The 21,214-nt window shown below is 41.7% G+C and overlaps 2 protein-coding genes across 3 annotated transcripts in view; both read right to left on the bottom strand.

The window, feature by feature from the left end:
- Positions 1–9,210, bottom strand: part of LOC133609331 (copine-3-like) — a 35,945-nt gene extending 26,735 nt beyond the window's left edge. The window contains exons 1-4 of the mRNA XM_061964847.2: positions 9,126–9,210; positions 3,447–3,492; positions 3,184–3,370; positions 973–1,155 (exon numbers count right to left, since the gene is read on the bottom strand). Of these exons, the coding sequence (XP_061820831.1) occupies positions 973–1,155; positions 3,184–3,366 (366 nt within the window). The 5' untranslated portion in view covers positions 3,367–3,370; positions 3,447–3,492; positions 9,126–9,210. The remainder of the gene's footprint in view (positions 1–972; positions 1,156–3,183; positions 3,371–3,446; positions 3,493–9,125) is intronic.
- Positions 9,211–16,653: 7,443 nt separating this feature from the next.
- Positions 16,654–21,214, bottom strand: part of LOC133609332 (copine-3-like) — a 45,786-nt gene continuing 41,225 nt past the window's right edge. For both annotated transcript variants that reach the window (XM_061964848.1, XM_061964849.1), the window contains exon 16: positions 16,654–17,010. In XM_061964848.1, the coding sequence (XP_061820832.1) occupies positions 16,897–17,010 (114 nt within the window). In that variant the 3' untranslated portion in view covers positions 16,654–16,896. The remainder of the gene's footprint in view (positions 17,011–21,214) is intronic.

The raw sequence follows: 21,214 nt of genomic DNA, 5'->3' as shown, positions 1-21,214 counted from the left end.
TGCCATGTCATCTGCTGGTGTCGGTCCACTCTGTTTCCTGAGGAGATCCAGGGTCAACGCAGCCGTCTACCAGCAAGTTTTAGAGCACTTCATGCTTCCTGCTGCTGACCTGCTCTATGGAGATGGAGATTTCAAGTTCCAACAGGACTTGGCGCCTGCACACAGCGCAAAATCTACCCGTGCCTGGTTTACGGACCATGGTATTTCTGTTCTAAATTGGCTCGCCAACTCCCCTGACCTTAGCCACATAGAAAATCTGTGGGGTATTGTGAAAAGGAAGATGCAGAATGCCAGACCCAAAAACGCAGAAGAGTTGAAGGCCACTATCAGAGCAACCTGGGCTCTCATAACACCTGAGCAGTGCCAGAAACTCATCGACTCCATGCCACGCCGCATTAACGCAGTAATTGAGGCAAAAGGAGCTCCAACCAAGTATTGAGTATTGTACATGCTCATATTTTTCATTTTCATACTTTTCAGTTGGCCAACATTTCTAAAAATCCCTTTTTTGTATTAGCCTTAAGTAATATTCTAATTTTGTGACAATACGGAATTTTGGATTTTCATTTGTTGCCACTTCAAATCATCAAAATTAAATGAAATAAACATTTGAATGCATCAGTCTGTGTGCAATGAATAAATATAATGTACAAGTTACACCTTTTGAATGCAATTACTGAAATAAATCAAGTTTTTCAAAATATTCTAATTTACTGGCTTTTACCTGTATATATATATATATATATATATGAATGATATGTGTGTGTATGTTACTCATCAGTTACTCAGTACTTGAGTAGTTTTTTCACAACATACTTTTTACTTTTACTCAAGTAAATATTTGGGTGACTACTCCTTACTTTTACTTGAGTAATAAATCTCTAAAGTAACAGTACTCTTACTTGAGTACAATTTCTGGCTACTCTACCCACCTCTGCCTATGAGTGAGGAAAAAAGGCAAAACCAACATACCTGCCCCAAGGTGCACTCAAGTTCTCCCAGGAAGTCAGCGTCTTGCAGACTGCAGCTGACATTGTCATCAATGTCATACACTTCAAAGCGTAGCTTCTGCACCATCTCAAAATAATAGTCCAAGACAAAAGTCTTGGAAAATGTGGGATTGAGGCAGTTCATGATCCTCTCTGTGCGGCCAACCTGAAAAATAACATCAATGGAAGTCATTAGGAACATTTCAAGTATGTAACTGTGCTGGTCACTTGTTGCTAGGCAGAGTTCATACTGTTAAATGTAAATACCCCATTGGCCAGTGAAACACTGACTATGTTTCCATGCACTAAAATAGTCTGATCTCTCAAATGTTTGCATCTTCACACCTGCCTGTGAGGCTGGCTCTACGTAGGAGCAACAATAATTGTCTTGTCCCCTCAAAATAACATTTTAGAAGGTGAAACAGTATATTTCAGACCACAGGTCTACATAACATGTCATGGTGGTTCTTTGGTCACAACTTCAATTAGGAAAGTCTCTTCTTCATTGCAGTATGTTTGTTCTGAATGGTATCTGCTTCCGGCTTGCGTGTTGAGACTGGTGCATGCGGGACAGGAAGTGTCCCCTGCGGCTGCACACGCCCTCCACAGATCTGGTTTTAGACCACATCATTCAGGCGTGTTAGTCTGACTTGTCAAAAGCCAAACACGATCAGATGAGGAAGTTTCCGTGGGTTGCAGAATGCTTCTTTTCAGTCAAATTGTTTTTGAGGAATCAGACTAATTCAGTGCATGGAAGCGTAGTCATTGGCATGTCCATGCTCGTCACCTGCACAATGCCAAATGCCCCAAAGTGGGAACATTTACAGCACACAGCTGACATTTTATTGGTCTGTCACTCTAACTAAATTAGTCCCACTTCTCTAATTGTTTGGCTCTGAATAAACCTCCTACAACCCATGGAAACACCTTAATCCCATTGTGTTCGGTTTTTGAAAAGTCGGATTTACACACCTGAGTTATGCGATTGAAAACCAGATCTGTGGAGCTGGGGTGTGCGGTCGAAGAGGACCCTTGGTATCGTACATGCACCAGTCTCAACACACGGGATTTAACCCAGTGACAGGTAATAATGTACTTCTTACACCTGTCCTGCTATTGGGTCCGGTGCAGACTGTAGTCAAGGAGCACAGGGAAGACGTTCCCCTCAGGGTCGATGCCATTTCGCACAGATTCGGTGACCACAGATGAGGCGCTAGCAGTCCAAAGTTGGGACCCAGGGTGGACCACTCATCTGTGCACCAGCTGGACTGCTGTTGAGTGGTCCAAAGTCATGTTTTCTGACGAAAGCAAATTTTGCATTTCCTTTGGAAATCGAGGTCCAAGAGTCTGGAGGAAGACAGGAGAAGCACAGGATCCACGTTGCCTGAAGTCTAGTGTAAAGTTTCCACCATCAGTGATGGTTTGGGGTGCCATGTCATCTGCTGGTGTCGGTCCACTCTGTTTCCTAAGATCCAGGGTCAACTCAGCCGTCTACCAGCAAGTTTTAGAGCACTTCATGCTTCCTGCTGCTGACCTGCTCTATGGAGATGGAGATTTCAAGTTCCAACAGGACTTGGCGCCTGCACACAGCGCAAAATCTACCCGTGCCTGGTTTACGGACCATGGTATTTCTGTTCTAAATTGGCCCGCCAACTCCCCTGACCTTAGCCCCATAGAAAATCTGTGGGGTATTGTGAAAAGGAAGATGCAGAATGCCAGACCCAAAAACGCAGAAGAGTTGAAGGCCACTATCAGAGCAACCTGGGCTCTCATAACACCTGAGCAGTGCCAGAAACTCATCGACTCCATGCCACGCCGCATTAACGCAGTAATTGAGGCAAAAGGAGCTCCAACCAAGTATTGAGTATTGTACATGCTCATATTTTTCATTTTCATACTTTTCAGTTGGCCAACATTTCTAAAAATCCCTTTTTTGTATTAGCCTTAAGTAATATTCTAATTTTGTGACACACGGAATTTTGGATTTTCATTTGTTGCCACTTCAAATCATCAAAATTAAATGAAATAAACATTTGAATGCATCAGTCTGTGTGCAATGAATAAATATAATGTACAAGTTACACCTTTTGAATGCAATTACTGAAATAAATCAAGTTTTTCAAAATATTCTAATTTACTGGCTTTTACCTGTATAAAAACTACAGGTACTGTGATTGTTTAGATGCATACTGACCTCCACCCAGCTGCTGCCAGCATTACTCATGTAAAGTACACACTGCGGGTCAGACTTGGAAAAGACGTCCATGTCCATCAGATGTTGACAGGAGACACTGATGGCCACCTTGGTCACACAGCTGCTCGTCCCAGGACCTGGGACACAGGCTCCCGCCATCCCGGCAGAAGGATTGGTGTACATAAAACTGACATAAACACAGCTTTGTAACACACTGAAAGAAGATTATTTGTGATGGATAAATATGTTTGGAGTGCACTTACAAGGATTTAAAGAAGAAAAGATTGGAGGCACATCATGTCTTCACATCTGAGGGGTCCACAAATGAAACATTCAGTTGAATAAGTTGCATTTATTAAAGCTAAAGTACCACTGATAGTCACACACACACACTAGGTGTGGTGAAATTACCCTCTGTGTTTGACCCATCCCCTTGTTCCACTCCCTGTGAGGTGAGGGGAGCAGTGAGCAACAGCTTGGGAATCATTTTGGTGATATAACCCCCAATTCCAACCCTTGATGCTGAGTGCCAAGCAGTGAGGTAATGGCTCCCATTTTTATAGTCTTTGGTATGACTCGACATACCCGTCTCAGGGCGGACACTCTAACCACTAGACTACTGAGCATAAGTAACATTTTTGATTGACATAACGAGCGCTGCTGTGATGGTGACGCTAATGAGGAAAAGGATAAGTGTGTTTGCAGTTGATGTTTTTTCTCGTTGTTACATCAAATCTTCCTCCCTTTTTAATGACCTCACAAAGACCTCTGAAGGCATTTTTATTAGGGATGTCCGATAATATCGGGCTGCCGATATTATCGGCCGATAAATGCTTTAAAATGTAATATCGGAAATTATCGGTTTCATAATTATCGGTATCGGTTTCTAAAAGTAAAAGGTATGACAAATAGGCACCACACTGTGAACCCTCACCAAACAAGAATGACAAACACATTTCGGGAGAACATCCGCACCGTAACACAACATAAACACAACAGAACAAATACCCAGAATCCCTTGTAGCACTAACTCTTCCGGGACGCTACAATATAAGCCCCCCCGCTACCCCTACCCCCACCCACCCCAACCCTGCCCACCTCAACCTCCTCATAGTCTCTCTCAGGGAGAGCTAACCCAAATTCCAAGCTGCTGTTTGGATAGATAGATAGATAGCACTTTATTGATTCCTTCAGGAGAGTTCCCTCAGGAAAATTAAAATTCCAGCAGCAGTGTACAGAATTGAGATCGAATTTAAAAAGTAAAAAGTAAATAATGGGGGTAAACCATCTTATTTTAAATGTGACCAAGACACAGGAAATGGTTTTGGATCCGAGGAAAGTGACTGACCATGAGCCGGTGGTCATCAAAAATCAGGAAATCACCCAGGTATCCTCATATAAATATTTAGGGGTTCATATTGATAATCTTCTCTGCTGGAAGACACATATTGACTGCAACAGAGGCTATATTTTTTGCGAAGATTAAGATTGTACGGCGTAAGCAGCCACATCATGATGATTTTCTACCGTGCCATTGTAGAGAGCATCATTAGATACGGGATCACCTCATGGTTTGGCAACCTAACCGTTAAGCTAAAAAGCAAACTGGCCGGCATGCATAAAACGGCAATGAAAATCGTAGGGAGGAAAGAATATGAGCCTATACAGAGCATCTATGAGCAGGCAGTTAGGAAAAAAGCTAAGAAAATTATTTCCAACTCACAACACCCACTCTTTCCTGAATATGGAACCCTGCCATCAGGGAGAAGACTCCGGGTCCCACTATGCAAATTTAACCGCCTTAAATTATCATTTGTCCCAGCCTCCATTAAGCTGACCAACAATGTGCAATAGAATTTTAATACATAGGTTAGCACTTTTTTAGCACACAGCACTTTAGCACATAGCACTTTAGACCTAAGCACTTTAGCACACAGCACTTTATCCATGAGCTCTAGTGCAATGCACATTGGTACTTTATCTTTATCTCCATACTGTAGATTTTATGCCTACATCAAAGTGCCACCTATGTCTATCAAGCTCCATGTTCTGATGTTTAAATGTTAGTTGTATGGTTGTGGTTGTGTCTGTGCTTGTGTTTTTCTTTTGTTGTTTTTGGGTATGTTAAGAAAGCAATGATGCACTGTGCCCAAGACAAATTTCCCCGCGGGGACAATAAAGTTGAACCTTGATAAATGGAAACAGAATAGAAAAATATTACAATAAGAATAAAAATAAAAAGCAACAATGAGAATAAAAGTATAACAGTAAAATAAGAATATAACAAGAGAAACTAGGCAGTAGTGACCATGTTATGAAAAAGTATTGCACTGTTATTGTTTTGAGGCATGTTAAAAAAAAATAATGCACTTTGTGACTTCAATAATAAATATGGCAGTGCCATGTTGGCATTTTTTTTTCCATAACTTGAGTTGATTTATTTTGGAAAACCTTGTTACATTGTTTAATGCATCCAGCGGGGCATCACAACAAAATTAGGCATAATAATGTGTTCATTCCACCACTGTATATATCGGTATCGGTTGATATCAGTATCGGTAATTAAGAATTGGACAATATCGGTAAAAAAAAAAAAGCCATTATCGGACATATCTAATTTTTATCCTTTTCGCGATTTGTAGAGCGGAAAAAAACATAATCATAGGCCAGTGATCCTCAACAGGCGGACCGCGGTCCATGTCCGGACCCAGCGACGTGTCCGTCCGGACCCAGCACGAATTATAGTAAAAATTAAAAATAAAAAATAATTATATAATTATAATTATTATAAAAAAATATAATAATTGTATTTATCTGTGAGTTATCGCTAGCGCATGTCAACGTTCTTTGTTGTTTTTAGTCAAATATCTCCACGTTTCGTTTACACTTCTCGTGTCTCACTCACTCCGTCTCCCTCTCTCTCTCTCTCTCTCTCTCTCTCAGAGAGAAAGAGAGAGAGACGGAGTGAGAGCGAGAGAACGCCACTCTGATTGGCTAATTCCGGGGTATGGGTTGTCATCTCTTTCACAACGACGCGCTGATAGGCTGTTACCACCTGGGTCATGTGCACAGTGCATGGAACCTTTCGCTGCAGGCACACAGTTGTCTCGTATCGCTACTTCGCTAACTGTTCACTTGTCAGTCACTGAATGTGAATCAAATCACAATGGCATGCTCCAAGTTGGCTCAGGCTGGTAAAAGAAAGGTGGACAGGGAAAACCGACGTTTCAAGGAAGAATGGACAGAGCAATATGTTTTCATCCTACCTACTGCAAGTACCAGACCAATGTGTCTACTATGCAACACTACTGTTGCTCTGGTGAAAAGTGAAAATCTGAAACGTCACTATCTGAAAGAGCACCGCGAATTTGAAGAGACATTTCCTCATGATTCAGAGCTAAGAAAAAAAAAGAAATCACGAGGCTGAAAAAGCCATATGAAACATCAAGCAAGATTTTTGTTAAATCTATGACACAACAACAAATAGCAACAGAGCAGTAACGTGCGGTGAGGTTGATGGCTGGTGAGGCACTGACTACATCACAGTCAGATTTACAAACATATGAACCCTAAAGAGTATCTTATTCACCATTTGATTGGCAGCAGTTAACGGGTTATGTTTAAAAGCTCATACCAGCATTCTTCCCTGCTTGGCACTCAGCATCAAGGCTTGGAATTGGGGGTTAAATCACCAAAAATGATTCCCGGGCGCGGCGCCGCTGCTGCCCACTGCTCCCCTCACCTCCCAGGGGGTGATCAAGGGATGGGTCAAATGCAGAGGACAAATTTTTTCAAAGTTCTTATTTATTTTTGTTTCAAAGAAAATATTTCATGTATTTTATTGGATATTTATTTTATTTTTGTTAATTTTAAGAAAATGTTAAAACTACCTACCTCCTGCTATTATATACCGTATTTTCCGCACTATAAGGCGCACCTAAAAACCACACATTTTCTCAAAAGCTGACAGTGCGCCTTATAACCCGGTGCGCTTTATTACGATTCATTTTCATAAAGTTTCGATCTCGCAACTTCGGTAAACAGCCGCCATCTTTTTTCCCGGTAGAACAGGAAGCGCTTCTTCTTCTACGCAAGCAACCGCCAAGGAAAGCACCCGCCCCCATAGAACAGGAAGCGCTTCTTCTTCTACTGTAAGCAACCACCCGCCCCCGGAAGAAGAAGAAAAAACGCGCGGATATCACCGTACGTTTCATTTCCTGTTTACATCTGTAAAGACCACAAAATGGCTCCTACTAAGCGACAAGGATCCGGTTCATAAAAAGACGCAATCTCTCCATCCGCACACGGATTACTACCGTATTTCACAGCAACTGATATTCCTGTGAACCGCACTGTGGAACGGGAGCACGTACGGTGAATATTCGCACCACAGGGAATGAGAAGTCATCCTTCACTGTGGTTCTAGCTTGCCATGCTAACTTCCACCCATGGTGATATTCAAAAGGAAGACCTTGCCAAAAGAGACCTTTCCAGCCGGCGTCATCATAAAAGCTAACTCGAAGGGATGGATGGATGAAGAAAAGATGAGCGAGTGGTTAAGGGAAGTTTACGCGAAGAGGCCGGGTGGCTTTTTTCACACAGCTCCGAAGGCGAACACACCTTCACTAAGACGGGCAGACAGCGCCGGACGACATACGCCAACATTTGCCAGTGGATCGTAAATGCCTGGGCAGATATTTCGGTCACAACTGTGGTCCGAGCTTTCCGGAAGGCAGGATTCACAGAACTGCTGGACAACAACAGCGACACTGACTCCGATTACTTCGACGAGACGGAGCCGCCCATTTTGGATCCCGTATTCGCCCAACTTTTTAATTCGGACACCGAAGGAGAAGAATTCGAAGGATTTACGAATGAAGAATAACTTCAGAAGGTGAGCGCTATGTTTATTTTGTGTGTTGTGACATTAACGTTCGAGCAACATTATGTTGCTATTGCTCTACACCATTTTGAATTTTACTATGTTTGTGATTGCACATTTGCGTACATTTTGGGACAGAGTTGTTAGAACGCTGGTTTTCAATATATTATTAAAGTTTGACTGAACTATCTGACTGTTTTTTTGACATTCCCTTTAGCGCAGCGTAGGCGCGGCTTATAATCCGGGGCGGCTTATTGGTGGACAAAGTTATGAAATATGTAATTCATTGAAGGTGCGGCTAATAATCCGGTGCGCCTTATAGTGCGGAAATACGGTAAGCTTGACCGATAATAAACGGACCCAGCCTGTTTCAAAAAAACATTTGTGGACCTTCAAGATTTGTACTTGAGGACCCCTGTCATAGGCCATTCTTTTTCTTCGAGAAAAGCATCATAGAGCCTCCTACCAACTGAGAACAGAGCTAGCTTGACCACCACTATGTTTAATGGGCGGGACTTCAGCCGGACGTGACGTCATGTAAAATCCACGCAAAAGGAAACGCCCTTCCGCTATTAAAGTGCTTCCTTACAGAAGTGATTTGTTAATGTTTACGTGAATAAACTTTCCTGTTTGACAATGTTCAAGCATTCATCTTACCTACATTCAAAGTAGCAGTGGCAAATAACGCTGAAGTACAATTAAAGTCCACATACAAGTTTTGCTCTCGTGTTAAAACAAGTCGACTCATTTAAGTCAAACTACAAGCTTGTTTCATCTTCTAAAGTCAAACTACCAGCTTGTTTCATCTTCTACACTCCAAAGCCGATAAATGTGTAAAGTAAAGTAAACTAAAGTAGATAGTTGTGCGGCACCGTTACAACTTGACTAATAAGAGCTTATATAACCGTTGTAGTGTGACTAAATACATCGCTATGTCAACTATTGTTCACTACTCTGAACAACCACTTTAGCAACACCGTTACAATGCTGCCAATAAGACTGTATCCGCATGTTTCAATACAGTATTATTATTTCAATAAAGTCATATTTGTGTACTCACGTCGCACTGCAGCACCGCCAGCTCGTCGGTTGCGGTGGGCGGGGCGAGGTGCGCTCGTTTCGACACACAGGAGCCCCCGTTTTCATCTCAATACATGCTGTACATCCAGGCCCGGCCCTAACCAATCTGGCGCCCTAGGCAAGATTTTAGGTGGCGCCCCCCCCCCCACATCGGCAGTGAAGTGTATATACTCACAAGAAACCGAATAGCTTTGTCTTTGACCTTTTTTTTTTTACTTAAAGAAAGCAAATTAACAATCAGAATAGTTAACAAGATTAAAAAAATAAATAAATGAATACAAAAAATAAAAAATGAATATATGAAATACAATATTTTTTACATACATAAACACAAAATAAAACGTGTCAACAAGTTGCATAAAATAAATTAAAAATACAATATAAATAAGGCACTGCACAAAACAAGATCAATCAATCAATCAATCAATCTTTATTTATATAGCCCTAAATCACAAGTGTCTCAAAGGGCTGCACAAGCCACAACGACATCCTCGGTACAAAGCCCACATACGGGCAAGGAAAAACTCACCCCAGTGGGACGTCGATGTGAATGACTATGAGAAACCTTGGAGAGGACCGCATATGTGGGTAACCCCCCCCCTCTAGGGGAGACCGAAAGCAATGGATGTCGAGTGGGTCTGACATAATATTGTGAGAGTCCAGTCCATAGTGGATCCAACATAATAGTAAGAGTCCAGTCCATAGTGGGGCCAGCAGGACACCATCCCGAGCGGAGACGGGTCAGCAGCGCAGAGATGTTCCCAGCCGATGCACAGGCGAGCGGTCCACCCCGGGTCCCGACTCTGGACAGCCAGCACTTCATCCATGGCCACCGGACCTGTGCCCCCCCCCCCCTCAAGGAAAAGGGGAGCAGAGGAGAAAAGAAAAGAAACGGCAGATCAACTGGTCTAACAGGGGGGCTATTTAAAGGCTAGAGTATACAAATGAGTTTTAAGATGGGACTTAAATGCTTCTACTGAGGTAGCATCTCTAATTGTTACCGGGAGGGCATTCCATAGTACTGGAGCCCCAATAGAAAACGCTCTATAGCCCGCAGACTTTTTTTGGGCTCTGGGAATCACTAATAAGCCGGAGTTCTTTGAACGCAGATTTCTTGCCGGGACATATGGTACAATGCAATCGACAAGATAGGACGGAGCTAGACCGTGTAGTATTTTATACGTAAGTAGTAAAACCTTAAAGTCACTTCTTAAGTACACAGGAAGCCAGTGCAGGTGAGCCAGTATAGGTATATATATATATATATATGTATATATGTATATAAAGGTATATACAGTATAGGCGTAATATGATCAAACTTTCTTGTTCTTGTCAAAAGTCTAGCAGCCGCATTTTGTACCAACTGTAATTTTTTAATGCTAGACATAGGGAGACCCCAAAATAATAGGTTACAGTAGTCGAGACGAGACGTAACGAACGCATGAATAATGATCTCAGCGTCGCTAGTGGATAAAATAGAACGAATTTTAGCGATATTACGGAGATGAAAGAAGGCCGTTTTAGTAACACTCTTAATGTGTGACTCAAAGGAGAGAGTTGGGTGGAAGATAATACCCAGATTCTTTACTGATTCGCCTTGTGTAATTGTTTGGTTGTCAAATGTTAAGGTGGTATTATTAAATAAATGTCGGTGTTTAGCAGGACCGATATCAAACCAGTATGACTTTAACAACTATATTACAAAAAAAGGGGATCCTACAGAGTTCTCTATTTGTGCTTTTTTAATAGAGATTTTCAGAGCAACCCACATGTTGGGGTACATTTCTGCCAGCTTCTTCTCATGCAGGAAGGTCAAGAGTTCCATGTTTGTCATGTTCTTTGATGGCAATGGTAGGAAATTCTGCATTTCCATTGCAAGTTCTGTGCCATTAATGTCCAGCTGGCTGTCATGGGTCAGAGTAGTACTCAGGGCTGTAGCAGCTCTTCTTTTTGTAAGTTGTGGAAATTGAGGAGTACTCCAAACTTGTCATTCACCTCTCCAAGGCTCTGAAATATCTCATCAAGTGAAGAGATGGCTGTATGTTTTGCTGCTGCAAAACTGGTGGGTTGTGCTGCTGAAGTGGAGGTAGATGTGGTAGATGGCCCAGGGGTGGGATTTAGAAACTTCAACAGTGCATCTGAAGAGAGGAGTATGTGACACCATTGAGTATTACAGTTTAATAATAAAAACATATGATTCCAGGAATAAAATGAAATGATATAATATAGATGAAAAACCAAAGAGATATATGTATGATGTTAACTGATATGCAAATTAGATTAGATTCAATTTATTGTCATCATTACAGTGAAATGCTGAATAGCAGAATGCAAAGTAACAGTATAATATATTATATGAGAATGTTATGTTATGATTATCTTTAACCGAATCACAGCAGTGCTTAAATTAAAAAACAGCATTCCCTCTCATGTGATATTGCTTAATTAACATTAATGATGTGCACTTTAACAACTCGGTTTACAACTATACCTAATATATAAAGGGGTGGAAAAGTGACTATTACCTGCAGGGCAAACATTAGCTAACCAGAAGGCAATAACAATGTAAACAAAAAACACCTGCTTAAAAGATCTAATACAAATGTCCCTGAGGAATGTAAGGTGGGAGTACTGTAATTACCTAACGTTACATTATTATTTTCCATAACAATTTAGCCCCCTCCACAATATTAACCCGACGTTAAAACAGAACTAGCTATTTATTGATTAGCAATTGCCGAATCATGTAACATTAGCTTAATGCTAAAAAGCCAGGTTACTATCACATTCTGTAACAGACAAATAATTTCATGTAGGCTAACGTTACCTACCTGCTACCTCTTGTCTTTTTCTCGTTTCTCCTCCTCTTCTTTTCTCTTTTTTCTTCCCTGGGCACCTGACAGTTTTGGCCGTTTTGACATCTTGTGTTGATTTTTTGATGTGGTGATGTCCAAAAAGAGTCATGATACGGGAAGGGAGAGGGCGCACCGTGCGGGGGGTAATGTTGTAACAAATAATATTTCTATTATATAGGCTTTACTTTGCATTTTAATTAACGTGGGATTATTTTTTGTATTTAGAAATAATAGTACCAACTTTTTTTTTTTTTTTCTCCAACATTTGTGGCACTGGCGTGGCGCCCCCTGATGGACGGCGCCCTTAGCATTTGCCTATACGGCCTATGCCACGGGCCGGCCCTGGCGCTGGAGCCTATGTTTTTGTTATTACAAATTATAATAGGCAGCATTCGTTTATTATTGTGCTGGGTTGAACCACGTGACCTTGCAATAGTTCAGTTGAGTGTTTATTTGAAGGGGCAATGCATCCATCCATCCATCCATCTTCTTCCGCTTATCTGAGGTCGGGTCGCGGGGGCAGCAGCCTAAGCAGGAAAGCCCAGACTTTCCTCTCCCCAGCCACTTTGTCCACGTCTTCCCGGGGGATCTCGAGGCGTTCCCAGGCCAGCCGGGAGATACAGTCTTCCCAACGTGTCCTGGGTCTTCCCCGTGGCCTACTACAGGTCGGACGTGCCCTAAACACCTCCCTAGGGAGGCGTTCGGGTGGCATCCTGAGCAGATGCCCGAACCACCTCATCTGGCTCCTCTCCATGTGGAGGAGCAGCGGCTTTACTTTGAGCTCCCCCCGGATGACAGAGCTTCTCACCCTATCTCTAAGGGAGGGACCCGCCACCCGGCGGAGGAAACTCATTTGGGCCGCTTGAACCCGTGATCTTGTTCTTTCGGTCATAACCCAAAGCTCATGACCATAAGTGAGGATGGGAACGTAAATTGAGAGCTTTGCCTTCCGGCTCAGCTCCTTCTTCACCACAACGGATCGATACAGCGTCCGCATTAATGAAGACGCCGCACCGATCCGCCTGTCGACAGGCGGGACAATGCACAGAAACATTAAGCTCAAAGACAGATATGTTCTGTACCAGATTATAGCTAAATAGCTCATTTCCATCTGCAGTGCCTGGCTACCTAAATTAAAGGGGTACAAAAATCATGCAATAAAATGATGACAATAAAATCATACTATAGCTGTCACGTTCAAACACAGGACATCTATTACACAAGACAAAAGGCAAAGAATCAAACAGAGACAGAATTCAATTTGGACTCAATTGGTGAGAGACATGCGTCAACCTGTAACCTCTTACAGTGTCTTAGCACGCTCTGACGAAGAAGGTTTTCGACTCCTCTTTTAATTCAGATGTTCCATGTTCACGCACCAACATATGTCACAGCAGGAATGGGAGGTATTAAAAAGAGTCATTGTTTTCGGTCGCTTTGAAGTCCAAGAAGGGTATTTCTCGGGCTTGGGCTCTTCCTGGATCCAGCTGGGGCAGGTGTTGGGAGGACAATGGACAACCCCTCCCGTCTCCTGTCCACAGCAACTTCAAGAGGGCAGCGGGTCGTAAATAGCGTTGACCAAATAGTTGGAAGAGAGTTTGGGAACCACTTCAAAGAGAGTTCGTTTAACACTTCAAAGAGAGTTCCTCCGGGAGTTGAGCACATCCTGCCATCTGTCCGTGCTGAAATCACAGTGGCGTTTCACGAGCATTCCTCCTCTTGCCAGGCCTCCAAAGACAGCATTCATAATACCACGTTTCTTTTGTGATAACTTACAAACAATTATTCCAACAATAGCATGTAATCTCCAGGGGTGACGAGGCTGCCTACAGAGAGGAGGTCCTGAAGCTGACGGCCTGGTCTTCGGAGAACAACCTCGCTCTCAACACCAGCAAGACCAGAGAGATCATCGTCGACTTCAGGAGGAGCAGCACCGACCCTGCCCCCCTCTACATCAACGGCGAGCGTGTAGAGAGGGTCCACACCTTCAGGTACCTTGGAGTCCACATCTCTAATGACTTCTCCTGGACAGTCAACACCACATCAATCATCAAGAAGGCTCAGCAGCGGCTACACTTCCTTAGAGTCCTCGGGAAGTACAACCTGAAGCCTGACCTGCTGCTGACCTTCTACCGCTCGTCCATCGAGAGCCTGCTGACCTACTGTATTACGGTATGGTACGGCAACTGCACTGCAGCAGACAGGGAGAGGCTGCAAAGAGTGGTCAAGACGGCTCAGAAGATCATCGGCCGCCCTCTCCCCTCTCTGACGGACATCTACACCTCCCGCTGCCTCAACAGAGCCAGTGCCATCATCAAGGACAGCACCCACCCTGGCTCTGACCTGTTCCACCTGCTGCCCTCTGGGAAGCGCTACAGGTGCATTAAAACCAAAACAAACAGGCTAAAGAACAGCTTCTTCCCCAGGGCCATAACCATCCTGAACAAACTGCCCCATTGTCCCTCATAACTGCCTTCTCTTTGGTGCAATAACCCATTCCACCAACCACCCTGTTTTTTTTTTGTTTTTTTTTCATGTATATATTCATTTCACACCATATTCATTGCACTTCTATATTTTTTATATTTTTATATATTTGCACATTGTTTTTCTAGCATGCACACATCGCACTGTATGGAATGGCCTCAATCTCGTTACCTTGCGTAATGACAATAAAGCTGATTCTGATTCTGAATCAAATTAAGAAAAGTCATAAAATGCCCTTTCATTGACACATACTTAATATACAATACAACCACCCCTCATTTACATCATCACACAAAGACAATACATGCTCTTGTTCACATCTGTCATCGTTTGTAAAAAAACAACCTTGATTTTAAAACACACACCTCACAATTTACAACAAAAATGCTCTCATGGATAAATATAATACACATGAAGTTGATGTGTCAATCATAGTGGCCACCTTATTGGCCGTGTGAGCAGCTTTGATTGCTCCAAAGCCACTTTTTAATTTAAAATTTCAATTGTGAATGAAGAGTAATCTGTTAGACTTTTCAAGTTTGTTGTGAGGTCGTTTAATTCCTTTATGGCTTTATATGAAAAGGCTGATTGTTTTTACATCTGGGTACGCTACACTGCCCGCACTGTACTTGTCATGTAAAGACCTTAACTTACCTACATGTGCTAGTTTTAGCACGTTCACAAAATAAAATTTTTTTGAAGGATGTGGCCATTGAAAAAGAAAGTGAGTTGTAATGACTGCAGAATATTGCATGCATTAGTTGTGTAATTGGGGGGAATAAGGACACAACACAAACCTATGATGTTTTTATTTAAGTGAGCAGAGAGTGTGATTGTCAGTGAGTGTTTTTTAGTAGTGAGGTCTTTTGGGTGTGATAAACAATAACTTTTCTTCATGTTAGTTTAACAAGAATATACAGGTAAAAGCCAGTAAATTAGAATATTTTGAAAAACTTGATTTATTTCAGTAATTGCATTCAAAAGGTGTAACTTGTACATTATATTTATTCATTGCACACAGACTGATGCATTCAAATGTTTATTTCATTTAATTTTGATGATTTGAAGTGGCAACAAATGAAAATCCAAAATTCCGTGTGTCACAAAATTAGAATATTACTTAAGGCTAATACAAAAAAGGGATTTTTAGAAATGTTGGCCAACTGAAAAGTATGAAAATGAAAAATATGAGCATGTACAATACTCAATACTTGGTTGGAGCTCCTTTTGCCTCAATTACTGCGTTAATGCGGCGTGGCATGGAGTCGATGAGTTTCTGGCACTGCTCAGGTGTTATGAGAGCCCAGGTTGCTCTGATAGTGGCCTTCAACTCTTCTGCGTTTTTGGGTCTGGCATTCTGCATCTTCCTTTTCACAATACCCCACAGATTTTCTATGGGGCTAAGGTCAGGGGAGTTGGCGGGCCAATTTAGAACAGAAATACCATGGTCCGTAAACCAGGCACGGGTAGATTTTGCGCTGTGTGCAGGCGCCAAGTCCTGTTGGAACTTGAAATCTCCATCTCCATAGAGCAGGTCAGCAGCAGGAAGCATGAAGTGCTCTAAAACTTGCTGGTAGATGGCTGCGTTGACCCTGGATCTCAGGAAACAGAGTGGACCGACACCAGCAGATGACATGGCACCCCAAACCATCACCCAACCATGCAAATTTTGCATTTCCTTTGGAAATCGAGGTCCCAGAGTCTGGAGGAAGACAGGAGAGGCACAGGATCCACGTTGCCTGAAGTCTAGTGTAAAGTTTCCACCATCAGTGATGGTTTGGGGTGCCATGTCATCTGCTGGTGTCGGTCCACTCTGTTTCCTGAGATCCAGGGTCAACGCAGCCGTCTACCAGCAAGTTTTAGAGCACTTCATGCTTCCTGCTGCTGACCTGCTCTATGGAGATGGAGATTTCAAGTTCCAACAGGACTAAAAATCCCTTTTTTGTATTAGCCTTAAGTAATATTCTAATTTTGTGACACACGGAATTTTGGATTTTCATTTGTTGCCACTTCAAATCATCAAAATTAAATGAAATAAACATTTGAATGTATCAGTCTGTGTGCAATGAATAAATATAATGTACAAGTTACACCTTTTGAATGCAATTACTGAAATAAATCATGTTTTTCAAAATATTCTAATTTACTGGCTTTTACCTGTAAGTCAACAGCACTGAGGATGCACTTTCATGTATTAAAACAGACACGCAAAACATAAAGAGGGGAATCGATCCAAATATTGTAGTATCAGTATCGCATCGATACCGATCGGTATTGGGTCAATAAAAATCATTTAATTAGCTAAGCAATTGTAAAGTACATGTCAGTATCAGCAACACAGGCCTTGTACTGTGTTTACTTGCTGGTGGATGGATTCCAAAATGTTTAGTATCGCCCACCTCCACCTTCTCAGGATGATACTTGAGGGACATTGGGAGGCTTCAACTTGTATGAGTTGAAGAAGTGCGACACTTGGTCGGGGAGCTCTGCCAGGACACTGTGGGTCAGCGCCACACTGTTGCCCTGCAAACATTCACCAGGAGAGTTGGCAACAACATGGAAGGATGTTCACCAAGGTGCTCTCATTGATGTGACAAACTATTTATAGTTTATTATAAGTTCTAATACAAGTTTATTATAAGTTCTAACACATACAAACTAGGCGCCGTGATCACTTCCTGTGTGCCAATGTTGACATCATGGAGTGGTCTGTGCTTACTCGCTTCCTGGAAGTTTATTGTCGATCATAAACATACTTGCCAACCATGAGACCTCCGATTTCGGGAGGTGGGGGGTGTGGGGCGGGGGGCGTGGTCGGGGGGTGGGGCGGGGTTCGTGGTTGGGGGCGTGGTTAAGATATATATATATATATATATATATATATATATATATATATATAAGAAATACTTGACTTTCAGTGAATTCTAGCTATATATATACATATATATTTTATTATATATATATATATATATAATAAGCCAACAAGCAAACCGTCAACTTCCTCGACGTCACTTTCAACCTGAGAAATAACAGCTACCAACCATTCACGAAATCCAACACAACACTCCAATACGTGCACCATGACAGCAACCACCCACCCACCACCACCACGAAAAGAATACCTACCGGAATTAATAAAAGGCTATCGATGCTGTCATCTAGCAAAGCTGAATTTGACCAAGCAACCCCCCCCGTACCAAAAAGCCCTTGATGAAAGCGGATACAATTTCACCCTCACCTATGAACCCACGCCAGGAAACCAACCGAAAAAGAACAGAAAACGAAACGACATCATCTGGTACAACCCCCCCATACAGCAAAAACGTCTCAACTAACATTGGACACAAATTCCTCACTCTGATTGACAAACACTTTCCCAAAGGCAACAGCCTAAGAAAAGTATTCAACAAGAACAACATTAAATTGAGCTACAGCTGCATGAACAATATACGACAAATTATCTCAAACCACAACAAAACAATTGCAAATGAGCCGTCGGCCCCCGGACAGAGCGACCCCAAAACCAACAAAGGCTGTAACTGCCGCAAGAAACCTGATTGCCCTCTCAACGGGGGGTGCTTACAAACATCAGTTGTCTACCAATCTAAGGTAACACGCAAGGACATTAACACATCCGACACATATGTAGGATTAACCGAGGGAGAGTTTAAAACCAGATGGAACAATCACAAGGCTTCTTTCAGGAACCAAAACCTGCGGAATACCACAGAACTCAGCAAACACATTTGGGACCTCAAAGACAATAATGTTGAATATTCAATAACATGGCAAATTCTTGCATCCAGCACACCTTACAATAGTGGTAATAAAAGATGCAACCTATGCTTGAAAGAGAAACTGTTTATTATATACCGTCCAGACCTGTCATCCCTCAACAAGCGCAGCGAAATTGTATCAGCATGCCGCCACAGACGGAAACACCTCCTAGGTAACACATGAGCCAATCACCACGCCCCTACACCAGCCTGTACCCACCCACTCTGTGCCCTATATAAACCATGGTATGTGAATGCTCCCATTAAAATCTCCTGATGATTGAGGGAACCCCCTCATGAAACAGGCCTGTAGAGATGAAGTAGTCTTGTGATTTTTTCCCCCACACATACATATATATATATATATATATAAATAAAAGAAATACTTGAATTTCAGTGTTCATTTATTTACACATATACACACACACATAACACTCCTCTACTCATTGTTGAGTTAAGGGTTGAATTGTCCATCCTTGTTCTATTCTCTGTCACTATTTCAGAACACACACATTATACAAATATACATTATAAAATCAATAAGAAAACGGGAGCTCTAATTTGGGAGTCTGAATTAGGATCAGAAGTTCCTATATAAACATTGCGCACTCGCGTCGCCATTTTGTATTGATTACTGCAGCTGTGCACTGGATTCATTCACAAATACAAACTACAACTCACAAACACTTTAGAGTTAGGCTCCACCATCAGAATGTGTACTTAAACTTATAAAGATCACATGGATATTATTCAGTGAGTTGATTCACCAAAACTAACCTGTTATACAGGAGGAAAAAACACACAGGACGTTTCAATTGTTCACAGACTGGTCGCGCTCATCAGAATGACAAGACACTTCCGGTCTGCAGGTGATAGCATTCAATTGGGAAGAAACGCCCTACTGCCCCCTACTGACCAATGTGAATACTGATAAATGTGTAATGACAGTTCCAAAAACGAATTAAAACCACAAAATAAACTAAATAAATCAACACAAAAATGTGACACATTATGGGTGGGTCACATATGCATGTACAACAGGCTGTCAACACGTCACTCAGGTCCGCATGGAGCTGGAGGGGGCGTGGCCTCCAGCTCCGCCTGAATTTCGGGAGATTTTCGGGAGAAAATTTGTCCCGGGAGGTTTTCGGGAGAGGTGCTGAATTTCGGGAGTCTCCCGGAAAATCCGGGAGGGTTGGCAAGTATGATCATAAATCACAGCTCTCACCTGGACATGAGGCGTCTTAAGTAGGTAATCTGACAAGTTGGGACACTTTCACAGCTATGTATGACCTGAAACTGACGAGGACGACACAAAAAGATGCTTGGTTGGAGATTATGAGTCATTCTTTATCTAAATGGGAATATATGAACATCCGAGCAGTCGGCATCCTAATGACAGCAGACATTGTACAGTAAGTGATGTTTTATTATGTTTGTTGACTCTTGTAAAGTCTCCAGTGAGTAATAATCAGTGATGTTAAAATAATGCAAATGTTCATGATGTGTTTTTGAAATGACTACAAACCCCGTTTCCATATGAGTTGGGAAATTGTGTTAGATGTAAATATAAACGGAATACAATGTCAAAATCATAAACTTTATCTTTTATTTGCAAATAATAATTAACTTAGAATTTCATGTCTGCAACACTGTCATGACTTGGTCCTGGGTGTTTGCTTTTCCGGAATGCAACGGAAAGTTGGCTCGGGCGAGACGGTAATGTGAGTACGGTACATGATTTACTTAATATATCAAAATAAAAGTACAAACGAAAAGCGCGCACAGTGGCGGAGAACAAACTATGAAACCAAAAGACTATAGCATTAATAAACAAAAACTTACTGGGCTTGGACAAAAATAGTAGCATGAAGGATGGACATGAAAACAAGTGTCAGGAATGGACACAGCATAAATGTGGGGATGTCACCAGAAAGACAAACTGAAAACAATGAACTTAAATACTACAGACATGATTAACGAAAACAGGTGCGTGACTCAAAACGTGAAACAGGTGCGTGACGTGACAGGTGAAAACTAATGGGTTGCTATGGTGACAAACAAGAGTGCACAATGAGTCCAAACGTGGAACAGGTGAAACTAAAGGGTAATCATGGAAACAAGACAAGGGAGTGAAAAGCCAGAAACTAAAGAGTCCAATAATTAAACAAAACATGACTAAAACAAAACATGATTACACAGACATGACAAACACGTGCCAAAGTAGTTGGGAAAGGGCATGTTCACCACTGTGTTACATCACCTTTTCTTTTAACAACACTCAATAAATGTTTGGGAACTGAGGAAACTAATTGTTGAAGCTTTGAAAGTGGAATTCTTTCCCATTCTTGTTTTATGTAGAGCTTCAGTCGTTCAACAGTCCGGGGTCTCCGCTGTCGTATTTTACGCTTCACGGCACACTAAACTGTATCTCACGATACACAGTGGTTGAAAAACACTACTTTAGATCAGGGGTGCCCACACTTTTTCTGCAGGCGAGCTACTTTTCAATTGATCAAGTCGTGGGGATCTACCTCATTCATATATATCATTTATATTTACTTATTTATGAAATATATGTTTTTGTTAACAAGTTAAAGGTGTTTAATGATAATACAAGCATGTTTAACACATATAGTTAATATTGTTAATAAATTAAAGGTGTTTAATGATAATACAAGCATGTTCAACACATATCAAGCATGTTTAACACTTATAGTTAATTTTGGTAATAAGTTAAAGGTGTTTAAAGATAATACAAGCATGTTTAACACATATAATTAATATTGTTAACAAGTTAAAGGTGTTTAAAGATAATACAAGCATGTTTAACACATATAGTTAATATTGTTAACAAGTTAAAGGTGTTTAATGATAATACAAGCATGTTTAACACATATAGTTAATATTGTTAACAAGTTAAAGGTGTTTAATGATAATACAAGCATGTT

Source organism: Nerophis lumbriciformis, linkage group LG07 (genome assembly GCF_033978685.3).
Source record: "Nerophis lumbriciformis linkage group LG07, RoL_Nlum_v2.1, whole genome shotgun sequence".
Taxonomy (NCBI): Eukaryota; Metazoa; Chordata; class Actinopteri; order Syngnathiformes; family Syngnathidae; genus Nerophis; species Nerophis lumbriciformis.
This window is presented reverse-complemented; position numbering and strand designations above follow the sequence as displayed.